Source organism: Herpailurus yagouaroundi, unplaced genomic scaffold, assembly GCF_014898765.1.
Source record: "Herpailurus yagouaroundi ecotype Mexico unplaced genomic scaffold, PumYag 139, whole genome shotgun sequence".
Lineage (NCBI taxonomy): Eukaryota > Metazoa > Chordata > Mammalia > Carnivora > Felidae > Herpailurus > Herpailurus yagouaroundi.
The window spans coordinates 78,100,586-78,120,096 of NW_024412394.1; the positions used below are offsets into that span (position 1 = coordinate 78,100,586).

Consider the following 19,511-nt stretch of genomic DNA (forward strand, 5'->3'; position numbering starts at 1 on the left):
CATGTTTTCATTTGCTTCCATTTTTTTAAACTTCTTTAATTTCCTGGTTGACCTGTTCATTCTTTAGTAGTATGTTCTTTAATCTCCATGTATTTGAGGACTTTGCAAATTTTTTCATGTGGTTGATTTCAAGTTTCATACTGTTATGATCTGAAAATATGAAAGGTATGATCTCCATTTTCTTATACCTGTTGAGGGCTGATTTGTGACCCAGTATATGATCTATTCTGGAGGATGTTCTATGTACACTCAAGAATGTGTATTCTGCTACTTCAGGATGAAATGTGCTAAATATATCTGTTAAGTCCGACCAATCCAGTGTGTCATTCAAACCTATTGTTTCCTTGTTGATTTTCTGCTTAGATGATCTGTCCATTGCTGTAAGTGGGGTGCTGAAGCCGCCTACTATTATATGAGTTTCTTTATGTTTGTGACTAATTGATTTATATATTTGGATACCATCAAGTTGGGAGCACAAATATATACAATTGTTAAATCTTGATGGATGGACCCCTTAATTATTATATAATGCTCTTCTTCATTCATTTCTTGTTACAGTCTTTATTTTAAAATCTAATTAGTGATATAAGTATGGCTACTCCGGTTATCTTTTGACATCCTTTAGCATGACTGATGGTTCTCCATCCCCTCACTTTCAATGCAGGTGTCTTTGGGTCTAAATGAGTCTTTTGTGCATAGCATATAGATGGATCTCGTTTTATCTATTCTGATATCCTATGTCTTTTTATTAGAGCAGTTAGTCCATTTATATTCAGAGTGATTATTGAGATACGGATTTAGTACCATTGTGTTACCTGTAGAGCTGGTGTCTCTGGTGGTGTTCTCGGTTCCTTTGTAGCCTTAGTTGCTTTGCTCTTTTTTTTTTTTTTCCTGCACTCAGAGTGTCCCCCTTAAAATTTCTTGTAAGGGCCAGTTTAGTGGTCACAAATTCCTTTAGTTTTTGTTTGTCTGGGAAACTCTTTCTCTCTCCTATTCTGAATGACAGCTTTGCTGGATAAAGAATTCTTGGCTACACATTTTTCCCATTCAACATATTAAATGTTTCCTGCCGCTCCCTTCTGGCCTGCCAAATTTCGGTGGACTGGTCTTCTGCTAACATTATGTATCTATCCTTAGGTTAAGTACCTTTTGTCTTTAGCTTCTTTCAGGATTCTTTCTTTATCTTTGTATTTTGTAAGTTTCACTCTGATATGTCATGGTGCTGAGCTGTTTTTGTTGTTTGAGGAGCGTTCTCTGTGTCTCTTGGACTTGAATGCTTGTTTCCTTCCCCAGATTAGGGAAGTTCTCAGCTATAAATTGTTCAAATAAACCTTCTGCCCCTTTTTCCCCACTCTTCTTCTTATGGGGCTCCTATGATATGAATATTGTTTTGTTTTATGGAATCACTAAGTTCTCCAAGTTTCCCCTGATCTAATAAATATATCTCCCTTTTTTTCAGCTTCATTATTTTCCATAATTTTATTTTCTACATCACCTATTCTCTCCTCTGCTTTTTAAATCCTTATTGTCACTGTATCCAGTCAGTACTGCATCTCAGTTATAGCACTGTTTATTTCAGCCTGACTAGTTTTTAGGTCTTTGATCTCTGCAGCAAGGGTTTCCCTCGTGTCTTCTATATTTTTTTCAAGCCCAGCTATTACTCTTATGAATGTTGTTCTAAATTCTTGTTCAGATATATTGCTTATATCTGTTTTGAGCCAAGTCCCTAGCTTTGATTCCTTCTTAAACCTTCTTTTGGGGAGAGTTCCTCTATCTTGTCATTTTGGCTAAGTTTCTGTTGTTTGTATGTTTTAAAAGCTTGGTGTGTTTCCTGGACCCGGGAGTGCTGCTATATTAAAAAGGGGTCATACACTGCCCAGTGCCTGGCACTTCAGGAAGTATTTCTGGTGTATGCTGTGTACACTCTGCTGTTGTGTTTTGGCTGCTCTTTCCCACTGGTCAGTCCTCCGCAGAGGGATGAGGAAAGCCCAGAGTCCCCCTACTTCTCAGCCATCTTAACTCCAACCCTCTCCTTTTTTTATTCTTCTGCACAGGTAATAGTAAGTAGCTACACTAACAAACTTCTTCCTATTTGTCTAAACTCTCAGGTGACAGAGTGATGATATTCCAAGTTATTTCTACTACATGGAAGAGAATTCTTTTGTGTATTATTTATATATGTTTACATATATGTGGTATACACACACATGCACATATGTGTACATATATCATGTGCATGCTTATATATATGTAATGTACATATGTATATATATATATATACACATAGATAATATTAATCACTAGCTTTTAAAGGTCTTCTACATTTTAGTATTATGACCCTAAAAACATGCACGATGAAAAATAACTGAACCAGATGATGTCTAAAGATTCTTATTTACAGATGAAGATAAATTATCTAAGAGCTAACACTAATGCCAATGAGCTAACAAGAAGCAATTTAACAGATGAGGAGATGCTAACTGTAGCAAGGAGGATAAATCTAGAAGCTGGGAGACAAATGAGAGGATGTCACCATGTGCACACAACCGAAGTGATTTTTTCCCCCACAACAATGAAATGCTATCCCAAAATTTTGCAGTGTTAATGACAACTAAAACAACACATATCAGAATAAATAAATCATTACTTTCAAATCAAAAAAGCAAAATGAGAAGTATAAGAACTCTTGCCTGCAAAATAGCTGTCTTGAAGTGTTATAAGTTTAAACATATTTAAAATTGTACAATGTTTAATTTATTGAACTGTATTTGACCAGAAACATTACTTTCAATTTAGCTTTATACCTGTCAGAAATGCACTTGGCTCCATTTTTCTCATTGAGTGCACAGAGATATCCCTGTGATGTATATCCTAGGCTATCCACTGGTGCCTACCTCATTTGCTCCTGCTTAACAAAAACCAGGATCACTATTACTAGGAGGAGGTATTAGTTATTGCCATTAATAATGAATAATGTCTTAGTCAAACACTTGTGTCTTAGGGATAAACAGAAAGACCATAGAAGCTATCGTCCATTATGGTAGGGAAATACAGAATTAAGTAAAGAGATTTAAAATGGTACAACACTAAGACAGAGCACTGACAGGGTTTCAGTTAGAGGAGTAATGTAATGCAATCCACATTTCAATAGCAGTATTCTGGCCACTGTATTGAGAACACATTGAATACTTAGCAGGTTACCGCAACAAGACAGGTGAGAAATGAGGGTTGTAGTGCATGAGTGAAAGTGATTTCAGATACCCAGAGTCAAGACCATTTGCTGACAGATTAGATGTGGGTATGAAGACAAAAAGAAGTCAAAGAATGCCTTCAGATTTACTGCCTACAGAATTAGAAGCACAAAGTTGCCATTTCTGAAATGAGTAAGAAAACCAAAGGAACAGACTTTGAGGGAGTATCAGAAGTTTATCTCAGACTTGTTAGGTTTGATGTGATTATTAACCTTCCCAGTAGAGGTGTCTAGTAGGCAGTTACATATGAATGCAGAGTTCACAGGGCAGAGATAGGGGTTAAAGATATAAATCTGATAGCCATCAGCATACTGGACAGTATTTTATTCATGAGATGAGATCTTACCAGGAGTAAGTATAGCTAGAAAAATAGGCAAGTAAGAACTGAGCCCTGGGGCACTCCTAAATTTAGAGGTTAGAGAGAAGTGAAAGATGAAAAAAAAAAAAAAAAAGAGAGACAAAAGAATTTGCCAGAAACATGGGAGGAAAATCCAATCAGGTATTTTCTAGAAGCCAAGTAAAGAAAGAGTTTCAAAAGAAAGGGAGGGAGCGAATATGTTGAGTAATAATGCTAGGTCTAGTAGGATGCAGACTGATCTATGCAGTAGATTTAATCATGGTGGAATGGTAGGGGTTAAAGCCTGGTTAGCTTTGAGTTCAAGTGGGTTCAAGAGAGAATGAAAAGAGTTAATGGAGTAACAAGATTAGACAACTCCTTCAAAGAAATCTGCAGTAAAAAGAAATGGAAAAGTGCGTTCAAAAAAAGATATTTTAAATATGGCAGAATTAACAGCATGCTTGTTGGCTCATGAAAAATCTACATTGGAGAGCCATCCCAACACCCAAAACAACAGCAATAAAGGAAAAGGGAGACCTGTTAGAAACAGTATCTTTGAGAAGAGGATGGAATGTAGTGCAAGACATGGGGAAGACATGCTTTGTAATAAGCAAACTGGCAGTTTATTCATAGTAATGGAAAACCTAAACTGATATAGATGCAGCTAAGTGAGTTGGTGTATATCAGGAGCACATGGAACCTTTTTTCTATTTCTATTTCCTCAGTAACCTTAAAAACAAAATTATCATCTGACAGGATGGATGAGGATGAGGTGAGGAAGGTTTGAGGAGAGAGAAGATTTTAAAATGGTCATCCAGGAGAGTATAGACCTGGGGACACAATGTATGACTGCCTGGAAGTATGATGGGCCCACTTAAGGTTAATAACCATCTGCAGTTATCTTCTAGGCTAGACACAGATTCTGTCATGACTCCCTTTTCTAAATCACTCACAAAAGAAGAGCAGGGAGTAAAATTTTATTCCTCTGAGCACCAATTCCTAGGAATTGATGATATATCTTTTCAGGGAAGTGTCCATTTAATCTTTTTTTTTTTTTTTTTTTTTTTTTAAATTTCTGTCTGCCTCATTCTGTTTAAAAAGATAAGGCACATTTTATTTAGGTTTTTTTTTTTTTTAAGTTTACTTATTTTGAGAGAGAGATGGAGAGCACGCACATGCAGGAGAGAGAGAGGGACAGAATACCAAGCAGCTCTGTGCTGTCAGCCCAGAGCCTAACACCAGGCTCGAACCCACGAACCATGAGATCATGACCTGAGCTGACACCAAGAGTTGGATGCTCAACCAACTGAGCCACCTAGGTGCCCCATAAGGCATATTTTTTAAATCAAACTATTTTGAAGAACCAAATTATCAAACATGACAGTCACATAATAAACTGATAATGACTGAATTTGTTGCTCCAAAAATTAATATTTGTTTCTAAGCGAAATTTAGCAAAGATAACAATGCTTTATCATAACAAGGAACAAAATCAGGAAAAGGGTTGAGGCACCAAGAATGGATCATGTAGATCTATCATCTTATCTCCAATGCCTAGGGAAGCACTTGATAATTAGCACTTGAGAAAAATGTGAAATACAGAAATGAGGGGGCAAATAAGTGATGGAAAAGACTGAAAGTACAATAGGAAAGCATGAGAGTAACAGACTGAGAAAGGTTTGGGTTCATTGAAAGATGGGACTCAAAAAGTGGGAAAAGTGTTCAAAAATGGTACTCTCTCAAGAGTTTCTTCTTGAAAAATAACTTATATCACTCACACATCTCTGAAAGCAGTAGATGATGTAGCACAAAAAAGAGGAAAACAAAGGCGGAATTTTGAAAGTGCATTATAAAGACAAATAGTAAAACTTTAAAAAGCTCCCTCGTGTTCTTTCTCTTTCCCTAACTTCCCAGTAGATAGAAAACACACACACACACACACACACACACACACACACACAAATTTTTGTCTCTACCCAATTGTGAGATATATAATGTATATCTCAAACATTGGATAGAGACAAAACAATGCATATCAATTGATGGCTTCTATTAATTGTTTTAAAGCAAGTAAATGCAGAGAAAAACAAAAGGCAAAAAAGTGTCACACAGAAACATTTTTTCAACAATCACTCCACAAAATCTTATGTTAATCTTATACATAATGCTATTTTTTTCCAACGCAACTCTAATGGTATTAAAGGTGATAGCACTGATATAAACTTTAACGTCTCAAATTAATTGTTTAATCATATGTATTCATATCTCATCTTAGAATTCTCTAGTCTAAAACTGAATTTTCATTGCTCTCCCCATAAGCTCTTGAGCTACACTGACCTTATGCTTCAATTTGGCTTACCAGTTGTCCTCTGGCCTCTCTTGCCAAATCTTACACATCCTTTAAACTACTTCTTGTTTTACCCCCAAAACACCTATTTCACATCTTGCTTTAAACACTAATTTTCTTTGGAAGGGTATTTGGCATTTATGTTATCCTAGTAGGCTACACATTTGTCTATTTAGTTCCCATCACACTATATACCACACAATTATCTAATTACTTGAATGTATTCTCTAAAAATTCATGAATTCCTCTAAGGTAAATACTTGAACTGTTATTAAATTTATATAATTTATATTATATTTATATTTCAAGTCTTGACGACACAGAACTTATGTATGGCACACAGATACCAAAAAATATTGCTGTGCTAAATAAAGTTCTATGTATCTAGAATTTATCAAAAACCTTAATTCTCTTTTTTTAATAAAAAAAAACATTCTGTTAAGAATTATTCAGTATCATACTGATAATTTAGTAAGAAATTTACAAAGAAATAGGAATAAGTGGATCCATATATACAAGCTGAATGAAAAGCAGTTATTAATCTCCTATAATAATACTTTATCTTTTTTTAAATTATAACCACAAAAGCACTAAAATAATGTGATATTAGATTGTAAACATTGTACCTTGTTTTAGATCAGCATTTTTTGTAACTTCTGACAGGTAGCAGTTTGGTAAAGGATATGATGAAAACATTGGCCAAGGATACGGATCATCACCCTAAACAAGAAGACAGATAACTTTAGGAAGTATTATTAAATACTGAAGCTTAAGGCTTTTTGAAACTGGCTTTTGTTTCATATATACTAGAGTTGTAGCCTAACTAATCAAAAGGTGTTTGCTAATTACAACTCTATTCTCTGAAGGATATTAACTAAAATTAAATGTAGTAGAAATGACATTTACACAAGCACTAAAGACAAACATATGGTAACTTGTTCTAGCAACCAGGGCCGATAATGTTGGCTTTAGTATATTTTTTTCCATGAAAGGAAAATTACAGTCTTCAAAAGAAACCTGTATTTCCTATACTGAAATCGGAAACAAACACAAAAAACAAAACTCTATCTTGTGTTGTCAATCATTTCTCTTTTTCCTAGATTGACAAAACAAAAACATACTTAAACAAACAAACAAAACCTTCAAGAGAAAGCCAAAGTCTATGAATACTGATGGAAGGAGAGGTACTCAATATTGCTAATTAAGTACCAAACACATATTCATCTAATAAAAATTAGGTATCATGAAAAAGACACTGAATATAATGTCATAGACACAGGAAAATGACAACTTTTAATGAAACAACACAAACTAGCTCTAACGACCACCCCTTGTCATGAATATTGGTTTCATTTCAAAGTGTTTATTTGTATCCTAAAGTTTTTCTAGTAATCAAAATTCCTCTTTATCCCACTCACCTTCTGTAGTACCCTTGGAGGCAGAATTCGTTCCATAGGCCCACCAATCAAATTTATTCTAACAAGAACATGATTTCTCTCTACAGATAAGCCATCAATTATAAAATCCCTGAAAAAAAAAATACCAATTTTGTTTTCTGGTTTTTTTTTTTTACCAATTTCGTTTTCTTAATCAAATATGATTTAATTCTAATATCAAATCAGTGGAATGTAAAAAGAAAATTTTCTATAGAAAAGTCTGGAAAATGGATTATTAACAATTAGTGCTTAAAAAGAGCTTAAATTCACTTTATCTTATAGCTTTGTCATAAAGCAAAGAATTGGTGGAGATATAACTGATACAATGAAATAAATGTTATTAATAAAATATTTTCTTGTCAAATGTTACTGCATTTAAAGAAATGGAATTAAGGTCTACATTATTTCCATGATTCTATCACATTTTAATTAGGGTTCCCTTACTAGAACCCAGTGCCTTAAACTCAAAATCTAAATGTTGCTTTTGAGCAGATTCCACACTTCCTGCAGCTGTTAATATCATCCTTTTCTACCAAATCTAGAGAATCCAGTAATGTGCCTGGTCTTCTATAATTTTCCAAAACCCAGCTAGAATGGAAGCACATTTTTTTTTTTTTTTTTTTAAATCACAGACATGAGGGGCACCTGGGCGGCTCAGTCAGCTAAGTGGTCGTCTCTGGGTCTTGGTTCAGGTCATGATCTCATAGTTTGTGAGTTTGAGCCCCACATTGGACACTGCTGACAGTGCGGAGCCTCCTTGGGATTCCCACGCTCACCTTCTCTCTCCATCCCTCCTGCATTCTCTCTCACACTCTCTCTCTCTCAAAATAAATTTAAATAAATAAATAAATAAACAGAAAATACCAGCTATTGAATATGTATTCAATAAATTCAGCCAAATTGAGGTAATGACAAATATAATAGAAAAAGATCATCAAAATATTACCATAACCTCATTTTGCAATAACCAGAATTTATGACTATGAACTAACATAATTCAGAGAATGGAGTAAAGAGTAACTCTACAAAAGACATGAAATCAAACATTTTGTTTATTGGGTCATCTTACACATGCACACTGAATTTAAAGGTGATACAACTTCATCGAACCATTAATAAAGTTAGTCTTAAAAAAAACAAAAACAAAAAACCTAAACTAAACAACAACTTAGAAAGCAGTACTATTCAAGACTTCCCCACGAACATCTATCACTATCTTTCTGATGGTGATGTTTCTGTTTTAATTGCTTTTTACTCTTATTTAAATCTATTGAATTCAGACAATGGAAAAACATTAAACTATATACACAAAATTACATTTTAACAGAGCATCTGTAAAGAAAACTATTGTTAATATGTCTTAACAGGGCTTGAGCAGGGAGTGTTGTTTGTTTTTACCTGTGGCTTTCAGAGTTCTCTAAGATATTTTCTTCTTGAGCATTCAGTAACACTTCAGATACTTGATACTGAGCTTCCAATAGGAGAAGAGTGTCTAGATCACAGCATACCACACCTAATAACCTATATAAAAAGGAACAATAAAAGCAGATTTTATAAAATAGATCTTATAAGTTTAGAAACTACTTTTGGTAGGTATGTATCTCAAAGTAACATCTACACATGGGAATACAAATTTTATAAGAAAGATCACATAGTTACTTCAAAACATTTGTAATCATTTTGATTAGCAATCGACTACAAAGGTTTTTCTCATTGGAATATTATTTAAAGACCATAGACAATTTCTATTCTAGTTTTTTAAAATTATCTAAATCTAGGAATAGTAAGTTTTCAACTACTAATTAAAAAAGTAGATAGGGAACATTAGTAAATCCATAAAAACTACAAATTGTCACCACTTTTTATTCAGCAACTAATTACATAAGGAATGACATAATCATTTTGCTACCAGGAAATGTTCATTAGGGTGAAGTGTCAATGGCTAATTTTATAATTCTCAGATAAAGCTGAGAACACCATATCATACTGATCTATCTCTAAATACAAATGATTTCCACTTGTCTCTCAACACTGCTAAAGTGGAAATCATGTGGCTCCTACTGTGACACAAGAGGACATACACTGCACAATCTATGAAATATTCTTGCTGAGAAAACTGAATGAACCTGAAACTAACCAACAATTATTACACTGTCAGTTTACAGGAAATACAAAAATCAGAGAAATGTTAAAAGATGACCACAAGAAGGAAACAGCAACCAAATCCAGAATTTAGAGAATCCTACACATTATTATATATTATTTCTTCAGAAAAAAAGGATATAAAAAAGGGACAAGGTAACTTAAAAATTAAAAGCAAAATATCAAGCAAATGTGAAGACTTTGTTCTGATTGTGATTCAGACAAAAACTATAAAGTGCATTTGTAGTCTCATGGGAAAATATGGGTTAGGTACTAGATGAGATCAGGGAAATGGTGCTGATTTTGTTAGATGTAACAGTGACAAAGTAGTAATGCTTTTTTTTTAATATATAAACAGACTTTATATGTTAGAGATACATAATGAATTGTTCATAGGTAAAATGACATATCTGGAATTTGCTTTAAAGTACTTTAAGAAAAGGGGCACCTGGGTGGCTCAGTCCAGTCAGTTAAGCATCTGCCTTTGGCTCAGGTCATGATCTCATGGTTTGTGGGTGCCAGCCCTGCGTAGAGCTCTATGTTGACAGTTCAGAGTCTGGAGCCTACTTCAGATTCTGTGTCTCCCTCTCTTTCTGCCCCTCTCCCGTTTGTTCTGTGTCCCCCTGTAAGGGTTAAATTGTAGTGTAGGGCTAACGCTTAGCTTGAAAGGTAACCACTTTGTTCTGACACTGAGGGTCAAAAGATAACAGCCTTGCTTTTCCTCTTGTAAATCATAGTTCATACTCTTGTGAATCAGGCTTTACCAATGAAGGAAACAAAAGCTCAAAAAAAGAGCATCAGAGACAAGGTCAAGGAGATCCACTGGTTGCAACTTAGCAGCAGAAATTCTAAAATAATCACCTCATTTGATAACTGTTTCTAACTCACCTGGGAACTGTTTCTCTGTTCTGTTCCCAGATAACGATAAAACGATGTGATCGGCTTTAAAAACTCTGTACCCTGGCTGTTCGGGGCCACACTTATCAAGAGTGTTGGTCCCGATCGGTTGGCCTTGCCTCTCATTGTAATAAACTTTGTTGCGACTGTCACTGGTGCCCGTAGCATTATGTTTCAGGAGTCGCGTGGATGCAACACCCCTCTGTCTCTTAAAAACATATACACATTAAAAAAAAAAATTTAAGTACTGAAGAAAGGGGCGCCTGGTTGGCTCAGTCGGTTAAGTGGCCAACTTCCGCTCAGGTCTTATCTCACAGTTCGTGGGTTCCAGCCTCACATCAGGCTCTGTGCTGACAGCTCAAAGCCTGGAGCCTGCTTCGGATTCTGTGTCTCCCTCTCTCTCTCTGCTCCTCCCATGCTTGTGTTCTGTCTCAAAAATAAACAGACATTTAAAAAAAATACGATACTGAAGAAAAAAATATGTATGGGAATGGGAGAGAAATAAAACCAGATTGGAAAATAACTGATAACTGGTAAAGATGAGTAATGGGTACACGGAACTCTCATTATACTATTGCTCATTCTGCTTTCTAAAGTTTTAAAAATTCTATGATAAAAAAGTATATAAAAAGGATAATGTGAAGGCAATACCAGGTGGCTATGGTAATTGAGTGGTTAGGGACAATTTCTCTGAAAGGTGGCATTTGAGGTCACCCAAGAAGAAACCTTCTAATTATACATTTCTTGATTTATCTTGGAGATATTTTCAAACATAAGCATAAAACCATACTCCTAAGAACATTTACTTCAGAGTTGTGGTCATAAGTGCAAATAAAAAATTTTAAGTGTTCATTAAAAACATGATGTTTAAATGTTTGGAATAGATTTTATGGTGATATACTATGCAGGTATTAGAACAGAGCTGCTATGTATGTTTAGCTAAAGAACTGTCCCCAAGGTATGTTAAGTGAAAAAGGAGAGACACAAAGCATTGTAAGCACTGGTATCATTTGAATAACAACAGAAAAGCATTTGAATGCCATTAAGAGAAATGGTCCATGTTTAGTTTATAAAAGTAAAAACATTTTTTGCTTGATAAAATGCAATGAAACCAAAACAAAAGCCTTTTCAGAGTTCTACTTGAAGATTATAGTGTTAATTGGCATTTCCCCTGTCTCATCCTAGAAATAACTTCAAGGATTAAGGGGGGGAAGAAAAGAACTTAACATCAAAATTTTAGCCACAAAATAATTTGAAGGACAGTCAAGGGCAGCCAAAATTGAACAAATACTGCTAAGGGAGAGAAAGAAACTGAGAAAAAAAAGTCATGGCTGACCATGACATGAAAAACACAGCAAAGTAATCCCCCTCCCACACACAAACAAAAGAATTCCTGAGTAAAAACAAATTTCTCATAATTGAGGCATATAACATAGAGGAAAAACCTTATCCTCTGTTTGCAACGGTGGAAAAGGAATACACAAGACAGCAACAAGCAGCAGGAGTATCCCTGGTCCTATTATGTTTCTTAGAAGGAGGAAGGTAGAACAAGGAGTCAGACAAATCAATGATTAATTATTGGTTATAGAGATAATTATTAATAACAAAACTAACTACCTGCATATTAAGATGGGTGGGGACAACACAAAAAAGGGACAAACACACACACCCAAAACTTAGACCTAGCTAACTAGAAACATGACCCTGCTTTCTCATCAACATGAGCCTCCTACAAACATCTGATAATGAAATAATTCACATCTCTCCAAAAAGAAATACCATAAGATATACACAAAGATGCTCCAAGAAAGAAGAGGAAAATAACAGGATGAACAGATGACACATACAAATACACACACACACACACACACACACACAGAGGCATTTAAGCCTCTAGGCATTAAAGACTTGAAAACTATGACTAAATGATTTTCCATGAATTAAGTTGTATAAATGTATCAGAATACATTGTACAACTTATATAATGTCAGTTATATCTCAATTTTAAAGTGTTATAGGTCAATTACCTCTTAATATAAAAAAAGTTTAATAAAAGCAATCGTCTCCAATAAACTCTGTGCACAAAGTAGAGCTGTACAAGCACAGGAAAGAAACAGCAAAATAAACAAAAAACAAAAAGAACAAAACAAAACAAGAAACCCCACAGAATTTAAAATACAAACTAGCAAAGCTGAGAAAAGAAAAAGAATAAAACTGTTATAAAAATTAAAGCACAATTGGAAACAGAAGAAACACACAGGAAGATTTAAGAGTGTGGAAAATATAAGAGAAATAAAGAGTTTAAATGATCAATTTCTTGATAAGAAAAGAGAACCTGGCAGAACACATCTTTAAAGATATTAGTCAAGAGATTCTTTCTGAGACAAAAGAAGCCATGAATCTAAGAATATAAGTATAAAACATGTCCCAGGGTAAACTGAACCAGAGAAGTCAACAGGGTGACAGAGCCTAGTAAAGCTATTAGATTTATAGAGAAAGAACCATTGGGGTATCCAGGAAAAAAGATCAAGTCACTGTAAGAAGGCATGTGGGTGTGAGGCCGGGTGTTGTGTAGAGAGTCAAACTGGTCTCAGACTTTCCACAGCAACATTCAATACCAGCAGAACAATGGAATAACACTAGGAAGAGGTCTAACATCAGAACACATTACAAAGCTGTAGAAATTTTAAAAGTGCAGTAATGACATGTGAATTAAAAAAAAGAAAATCCAGATACAGACTCAATTATGTAAAGGAATTTATAATTACATCAAGAGAAGAGACAATTTCCTGATGGACTGAATATGTGGAGCAGAAGAAAGACAGATATCAAGGATATCTCTATATATTTTGTTAAAAAATTCGAAGGATCAACTAAGTTATAAGGCTTTAAGTTATGAAGGTGGAGGGCGACACAGAGACCTTTACACTTTCTCTCAGCTACTAATCAGTGAACAGGAAATGAAACTGACCCTCAATGTCCTCTGGTTTATGTTTGAAAGAAGGGGTCCATAGGATCTGGATGTACAACGAGATGATCCATGGTGAACTAGAGCAACTCTGAAAGCAAATATACGCCAGACAGAATTCTCCTCAGTACAGAATGAGTAAATAGAAACTTTAACAAGTGATGTATCTTTTTTAAGGTCTTACAAGTACTAGCAATAATGTAAAGCTTAGCAAATTTGGCCCAGCAATAAATTAAAACAATAGCATACTATGACCAAGTACAGTTCATTCCAGGAAGAAAAGGACAGTTTAATATTAAAACATCTCCTGATGTAATTCATAACATCAATATGTAATAGAAAAGAACCATATAACCAGATGCTTAAAAGCTACTTAAGATTCAACATCCATTCTCTATTCCCTGCCCTCCAAAAAATTCTAAGTAAATTAAAGAAAGGTTACTTCTTTAATTTGATTTAAAAAACAGATTTATCTCAGTGCAAGAGCTAAAAGCATAAACAGGAAATGCATTCCCATTAAGGTCATGAGGAAGGCAAAATTGCCTAATATTATTTAACATTGTTCTAGGAGTTTAAGCCAAATGTAAAAAAAAAAAAAAAAAAAAAGATAAAACCATCTGAAAGAAGACAATAAAACTGTTTATTTGGAAACCACTCCTCCATGACATAAAATTCAATTTACTTAATTTTAAGAAACAGTGGTTGAATACCTAAGTGCCAACTTGTTATTTGAAGTGCCCAGGATACATCACTGAATACAAGTGCACACAACTCCCAGTCCTTATGGAAAGCAAAATGTTACATGAGGGGAAGACAAAACACAAAATAAAAAGTTAAACAAAACACAGCACAGATATAACTAAAGCAGATAAGTGAAAAAAGAGATTTAATAAGCGGGTGATAGGGATGGATAACTACACGCGGTTTTAAACAAGGTGGTTAGGAAAGACCTCACCAAGAAGGTGAAACACTTCAGTAAAGACCTGTAAGAAATGAGAAAGCAAGCCATGGAGCTATCTGGAGGAAGAGGGTTCCACGCAAAACGTACAGCTTGAGCAAACGACCTAAGGTGAGCGCATGTCTGGCATGGTTCAAGAATGAGGTGGTCAATATAGCTGAAGTGGAATAAACAAGAGAGAAGTATAAGGAGATGAGGTCAAATTAATAAATACTAGGCATCCAGATCATATAGGACTCTGCAAGACCATTGTTAAGAGCTCCAAATTTTTCTTTTGAGAACAGTGTAGTAAGGTTTCATCCTGATAAGAGAAAGAAACCCTGTGAGTAAAGAATTGACATGATCTGGTTTGTGTTTTAATGGGATCACTCTGGTTGTATACAAAATAGGCTGAAATTAGGCAGTGACACAGATATACCAGTTTTAAAAAAACTACAGCAATAATTAAGATAGTGGCTTAAAACAGGGTTTTGTCAGTAAAGAATCTATTGATCAGAAGAATAGCTCTGGGATGAACAGACTCTTGGAGTGGTCCCCAAGATCCCCACCTTCCTGGTACTCATGCCCTGGAGTGATCCCCTTGAATGTAGGCAGGACCAATGACTGGCCTCTAATCAGAGAGTGTTAAAGGTGAGAGAACAGATGTGATTATATGATTATATTACATAAGACTCTATCCCTTTCTTGTTGGAGTCTCTCTCCTCAGCTGGCTTTGAAGAAGTAAGCAGCCATGCTGGGGAAAACCACGTACCACCATGTAGCCTCCAGGAGTTGAAGACACAGCCTTTGAAGGACAACCTGCAGAAGCCTCTAGGCAGCAAGAAAACAAGGCCCTTGGTCCTAAGACCAAGAGGAACTAAATTCCACCAACAATCTGTGTGAGTTTGGAAACGGAACCTTCCCTAATTGAGCTCACACGAGACACAGACCCAGCTGACACCTTGATTATGAGACTGTGGACAGAGGACCCAGCTAGGTATCCTAGTACCTAGACAGAAACTGGGATAATGAATGTGTGTTGTTTCAAGCCACAGAGTTTGTGGTAATACATTATAAATAGAAAAAAACTCCAAGATTTATATCTAACTAAAAGTATGATGTACCATTTGGTTGATATATCAAAAACAACTAGAAACAAGAGGACTCTCTCCTTCTGCCCCTCCTGAGATTCTCTCTCTCTGCCTCTTGCTCACTCCACTCTTTCCCTCTCAAAAAACAAAAAAACAAAAAAACCCAAAATCCAAAAAAAACAACAAAAAAAAAAAACAAGAGGAAAAAAATTATGTGTGTATGTGTGTAAATATATGAGATATATGAATACGAGAATTATGTAGGGTGACCAGTAACAAAAAACTAAAAATAATTTACATATAACTTACCAGTAATAACCAATTAAAACATTACCATGGAAAAGAAAATTGTGTTAACAATAGCCCAAAAAAAAAAAAAAAAAAAGTAGAACATAAAAGATACCAATAAGAAATACACAGGACCCATATATGCAGAGAGCTAAAGAACGTGAACAATTTTAGACACAGTACCTATTTAGATTACAAATTAAATATTATACAGATGTGTATGCAATTCAGTTATGAAGATAGTTTAAATGTAAATTATGCAATAATTTAATAAAAATTTAAGCTTTTTGTAAGAGTTCAACAAAACGCTTCCACTAATAACCTAAAATTTTTTAACAGAATTATGAAATGAATGAATAATTTGTAAATACATTAAATCTAATAGACTCTTTATCAGATGCTTACCATCTTCTAAATTTGGGAGAGGTATAACATATTTAGTCTCACAACTCTGTGAGGAAGTTTATCACTGACTCCATTCCACATATGAGGAAACAAAAGCACAGAGAGGTTAAAAGTCTTGCCTAAGATCACTCTGGCAATGTGTTCCAGAGTCCATGTTCTTTACCACACACTGATACTCTCACATACTATAGTACATTCTGGGGAATATAACATTAGGCTACAGATATTAAATTCACAAAAGATATAGAAGACCTCTTTGGAAAGAATACATTTTAATGAGACTAATTAAAGAACACTTAAACTAAATAGAGATATATACCATGTTGACAGACTGGAAAACTCAATATTATAAAGATGTCAATTAACTAATTATTGATCTATAGATTCACTCCAATGATAATTAAAATCACAATGAGCTGCTTTGTGTGACACACTGACTATAAAAAGAAAGAAAACTAAAAGTAGCCAAGATATTTTTTGAAAAAGAATAAAGTGGACAGAATTGCTCTATCAGTTATTATAATTTATTACAAAGCTATACTAATTAAAACACTGTGATACTTGTACAAGATGAACAAAAATCCAATTGAACAGAATCACAAATTCAGAAACAGACCTTTACATATCCAGATACCTGTTTTGCAAAGCAATGAAAAATTATGCATGCATGTATACAAATAAATATGTGGCTGACATTTCACGTGTAATAGAGTTGTTTATAATAGCCCAAAGTGGAAAACTGGAAATAACCCAAATGTCCACCAATAGCATAATATATAAACAAAACACAATATATTCATACAATGGATTATGCAGCAATGAAAATAAATTAACTGAAATACATGCAACATTAATCTTAGAAACAATGCTACACAGAAAAGGTCAGACATGATAGAATATACAGTTTATGCTACCATTAATATAAAGCTCCAAAAGCAGCAAAATTAAAATATATTGTTTAGGAATACTTGCCTATGTAGAAAAAAATATAAAGTAAACCAACAAAGTAAATTTAGCCATAGGAGTCAGTATAGTGGTTACCATTAGGGGGAATGGAGGGACTCAGGATCAAACAAAATGAATAGTGCTAATAACTTCTCTTTGTTTACTCAATGGGAATTATGTGGATATTTATTTTACAATAATTTGTTAAGTTATAGGTTTATATTTTATGCAATATTTATATTTTAATATTTTGTAAAAAATTTAAGTGTTATGCTAGGTGGGTAATGAGAAAAGTCATTACATCCATAAGAAGTATACACATGTATGGAACAAATAAACAAATCCAGAACACTAATAAGAAATGCAAACTCTAATAATTATGCACAAAGATTCTTGTAAGACTCAATAACAACTAATACCATTTACTACTCAATTATGTAATCATCTAATAAACAGATCTTAATGGCTTATTAATTATACCAGCATATGTATATGAACTAGCAGTCAGACTAAACGTGGGAAGAAAAGCCTAAGACTTTTTTTTTTTAGCCTAATCTTCATATTAAGGGTAGGTTTACAAAGTGAATAGAAGTGTACAAATTATTTTATATCCACTAACCTACAAAAATGACCATAAATACATGTCTCAAGATGTAAATATGAGTAGGTTTATAAACAACAAACTGTCAAGTTTAGTTTTTTGTTGGCCCCAACCCCAATTTCCTGAGTTATAAAAAAATAATCTGTTTATTTCACATATAAAACAAGCTGGTTATATCCAGAAGTATTCCGAAGAAAGTCAACAATTAGCCAAGGTAAATTCAAATTTATAGGTAAACTGGATAAAAATTTAGTGGTATATTTTCAGTTTTTTTATGAACAGAGAAAAAATATTTAAATAATTTAAAGTAGGTTTATATAAAAATATCAGAAGTTATACAGGCAAATTTCAGAATAGTGTGTGTATTTATATACACATCCGTCTCTCTCAGCATACAGTTAGAAGTAGATTGACTCTACCTACCCCAGACCCAACCCTTCTTAGGTTAGGCATTTTTAGGTTATTTTTATTGAAATAACTTTCCGTACATCAAAAAAAAGACAGTAGTCAAAGACCTTAGCTATTCTTTTAACCCTGATTTCATGCAATGCTAAACAATTTTACCCATGCTATTATAGTCTTATGGCTCCCATGAGCCCAAACAGTCTAGCACCCTAGGGGATATGGGGCTGCTATTTGAAGGTGGTGAAGATACAAAAGAGTTTGTCCACAGCAAAGCTTTTGGAGGCATGACAAATGACTAAAGTGGGGAGGGATCCAGGCACCTTTAACTCTGAAAGCATTTGGATGCCTGTGGTGATATTGAGCCAACTCTATTGCTTCATTTGAGCCAGGTTTTGATGACTTCCAATAACCTGACATCCCATAATCCAGGTTTCTCAGCTACTGAAGGCTAAATCCCTATCTCTATTAGACATTTAATGCTACACACATAAGCATCATCTCTAGACAAATAATCCAGAGAAATCATATTGTCACAAGAGAAGATCTAACAAGTGAATTAAATTTTCTGTGAAGAAATAGACATCTCTAAAATACATTACTCAAATAAAATGGCCACAATTCATACACTGTATTTGGGGGAAAAAAACAAAAAAATATTGATGGAGAGTCTCAGGGTTTTCCCAGTCTTTTCATAACAGTGGAAAGCCAACCATGTTTTTATTGTTGATATCAAAACTCTCTGAAATACTAAACACTGGCTGTGAGCCTGTGCAACAACCTTCCCATATACATCAGAAATTGGAAGCACTGCTCAATCTGCCCAATGTTCTTGTGTTTCCCTAAGCCTTAGTGTTTGTTCTTTATATGTAACAAAAGACATCAAGATAGTCTCTTTACAAGAGCCAATTAACAAACCCTATACAAATGATTTGATGCTGATTTGGCCAATGTTAACACCAGAAGCAGTCTGCTTTCACTGACATGGACAGTAGTAATGCAACTGTATAATTTCATCAAAACTTAGTCCAAGATCCCTTTGATTGTCCTACCATCCCTCAGGTTATCATGAAAAACTACTCTACTGATACAATGTTAAACAGACCTGCCTCGGAGGGAAGAAGTAGCTGGTACTCTAGATATTTTAGTGGAAAATAAGTGTGGCAGAGAATGATAGATCCATATAAATTGAGAGGTTTGCCATCTCAAGGAGGTTTCAGTACCAGTGGCCTAGAATGTCAAGATATCACATGTGTATTACTAAATCTTATACTATTCACTACCAAGAAAGTAACATTATGCACAATTTTAGCCTTTTTGAATTCTGGAAGCAATACCTCTGGATGTGCTGCTCTGAACTACTTATCAAGTAACCCTTAACTACCAACTTTGTGTGACCTAAAGGCTAGAATAAGATCTAAAACCCAGGATACTCCAAATCAAGAAAATGTACCACATGAGCCT

The 19,511-nt window shown here is 34.5% G+C and overlaps 1 protein-coding gene across 4 annotated transcripts in view; it reads right to left on the reverse strand.

Moving 5' to 3' along the window:
- TBC1D32 (TBC1 domain family member 32) overlaps nucleotides 1–19,511 on the reverse strand; it is a 205,549-nt gene that overhangs the window by 66,672 nt on the left and 119,366 nt on the right. For all 4 annotated transcript variants that reach the window (XM_040474514.1, XM_040474515.1, XM_040474512.1 and 1 more), the window contains 3 exons: nucleotides 8,770–8,892; nucleotides 7,354–7,462; nucleotides 6,562–6,655 (listed from right to left, as the gene is read on the reverse strand). In XM_040474514.1, coding sequence (XP_040330448.1) covers nucleotides 6,562–6,655; nucleotides 7,354–7,462; nucleotides 8,770–8,892 — 326 coding nt within the window. The remainder of the gene's footprint in view (nucleotides 1–6,561; nucleotides 6,656–7,353; nucleotides 7,463–8,769; nucleotides 8,893–19,511) is intronic.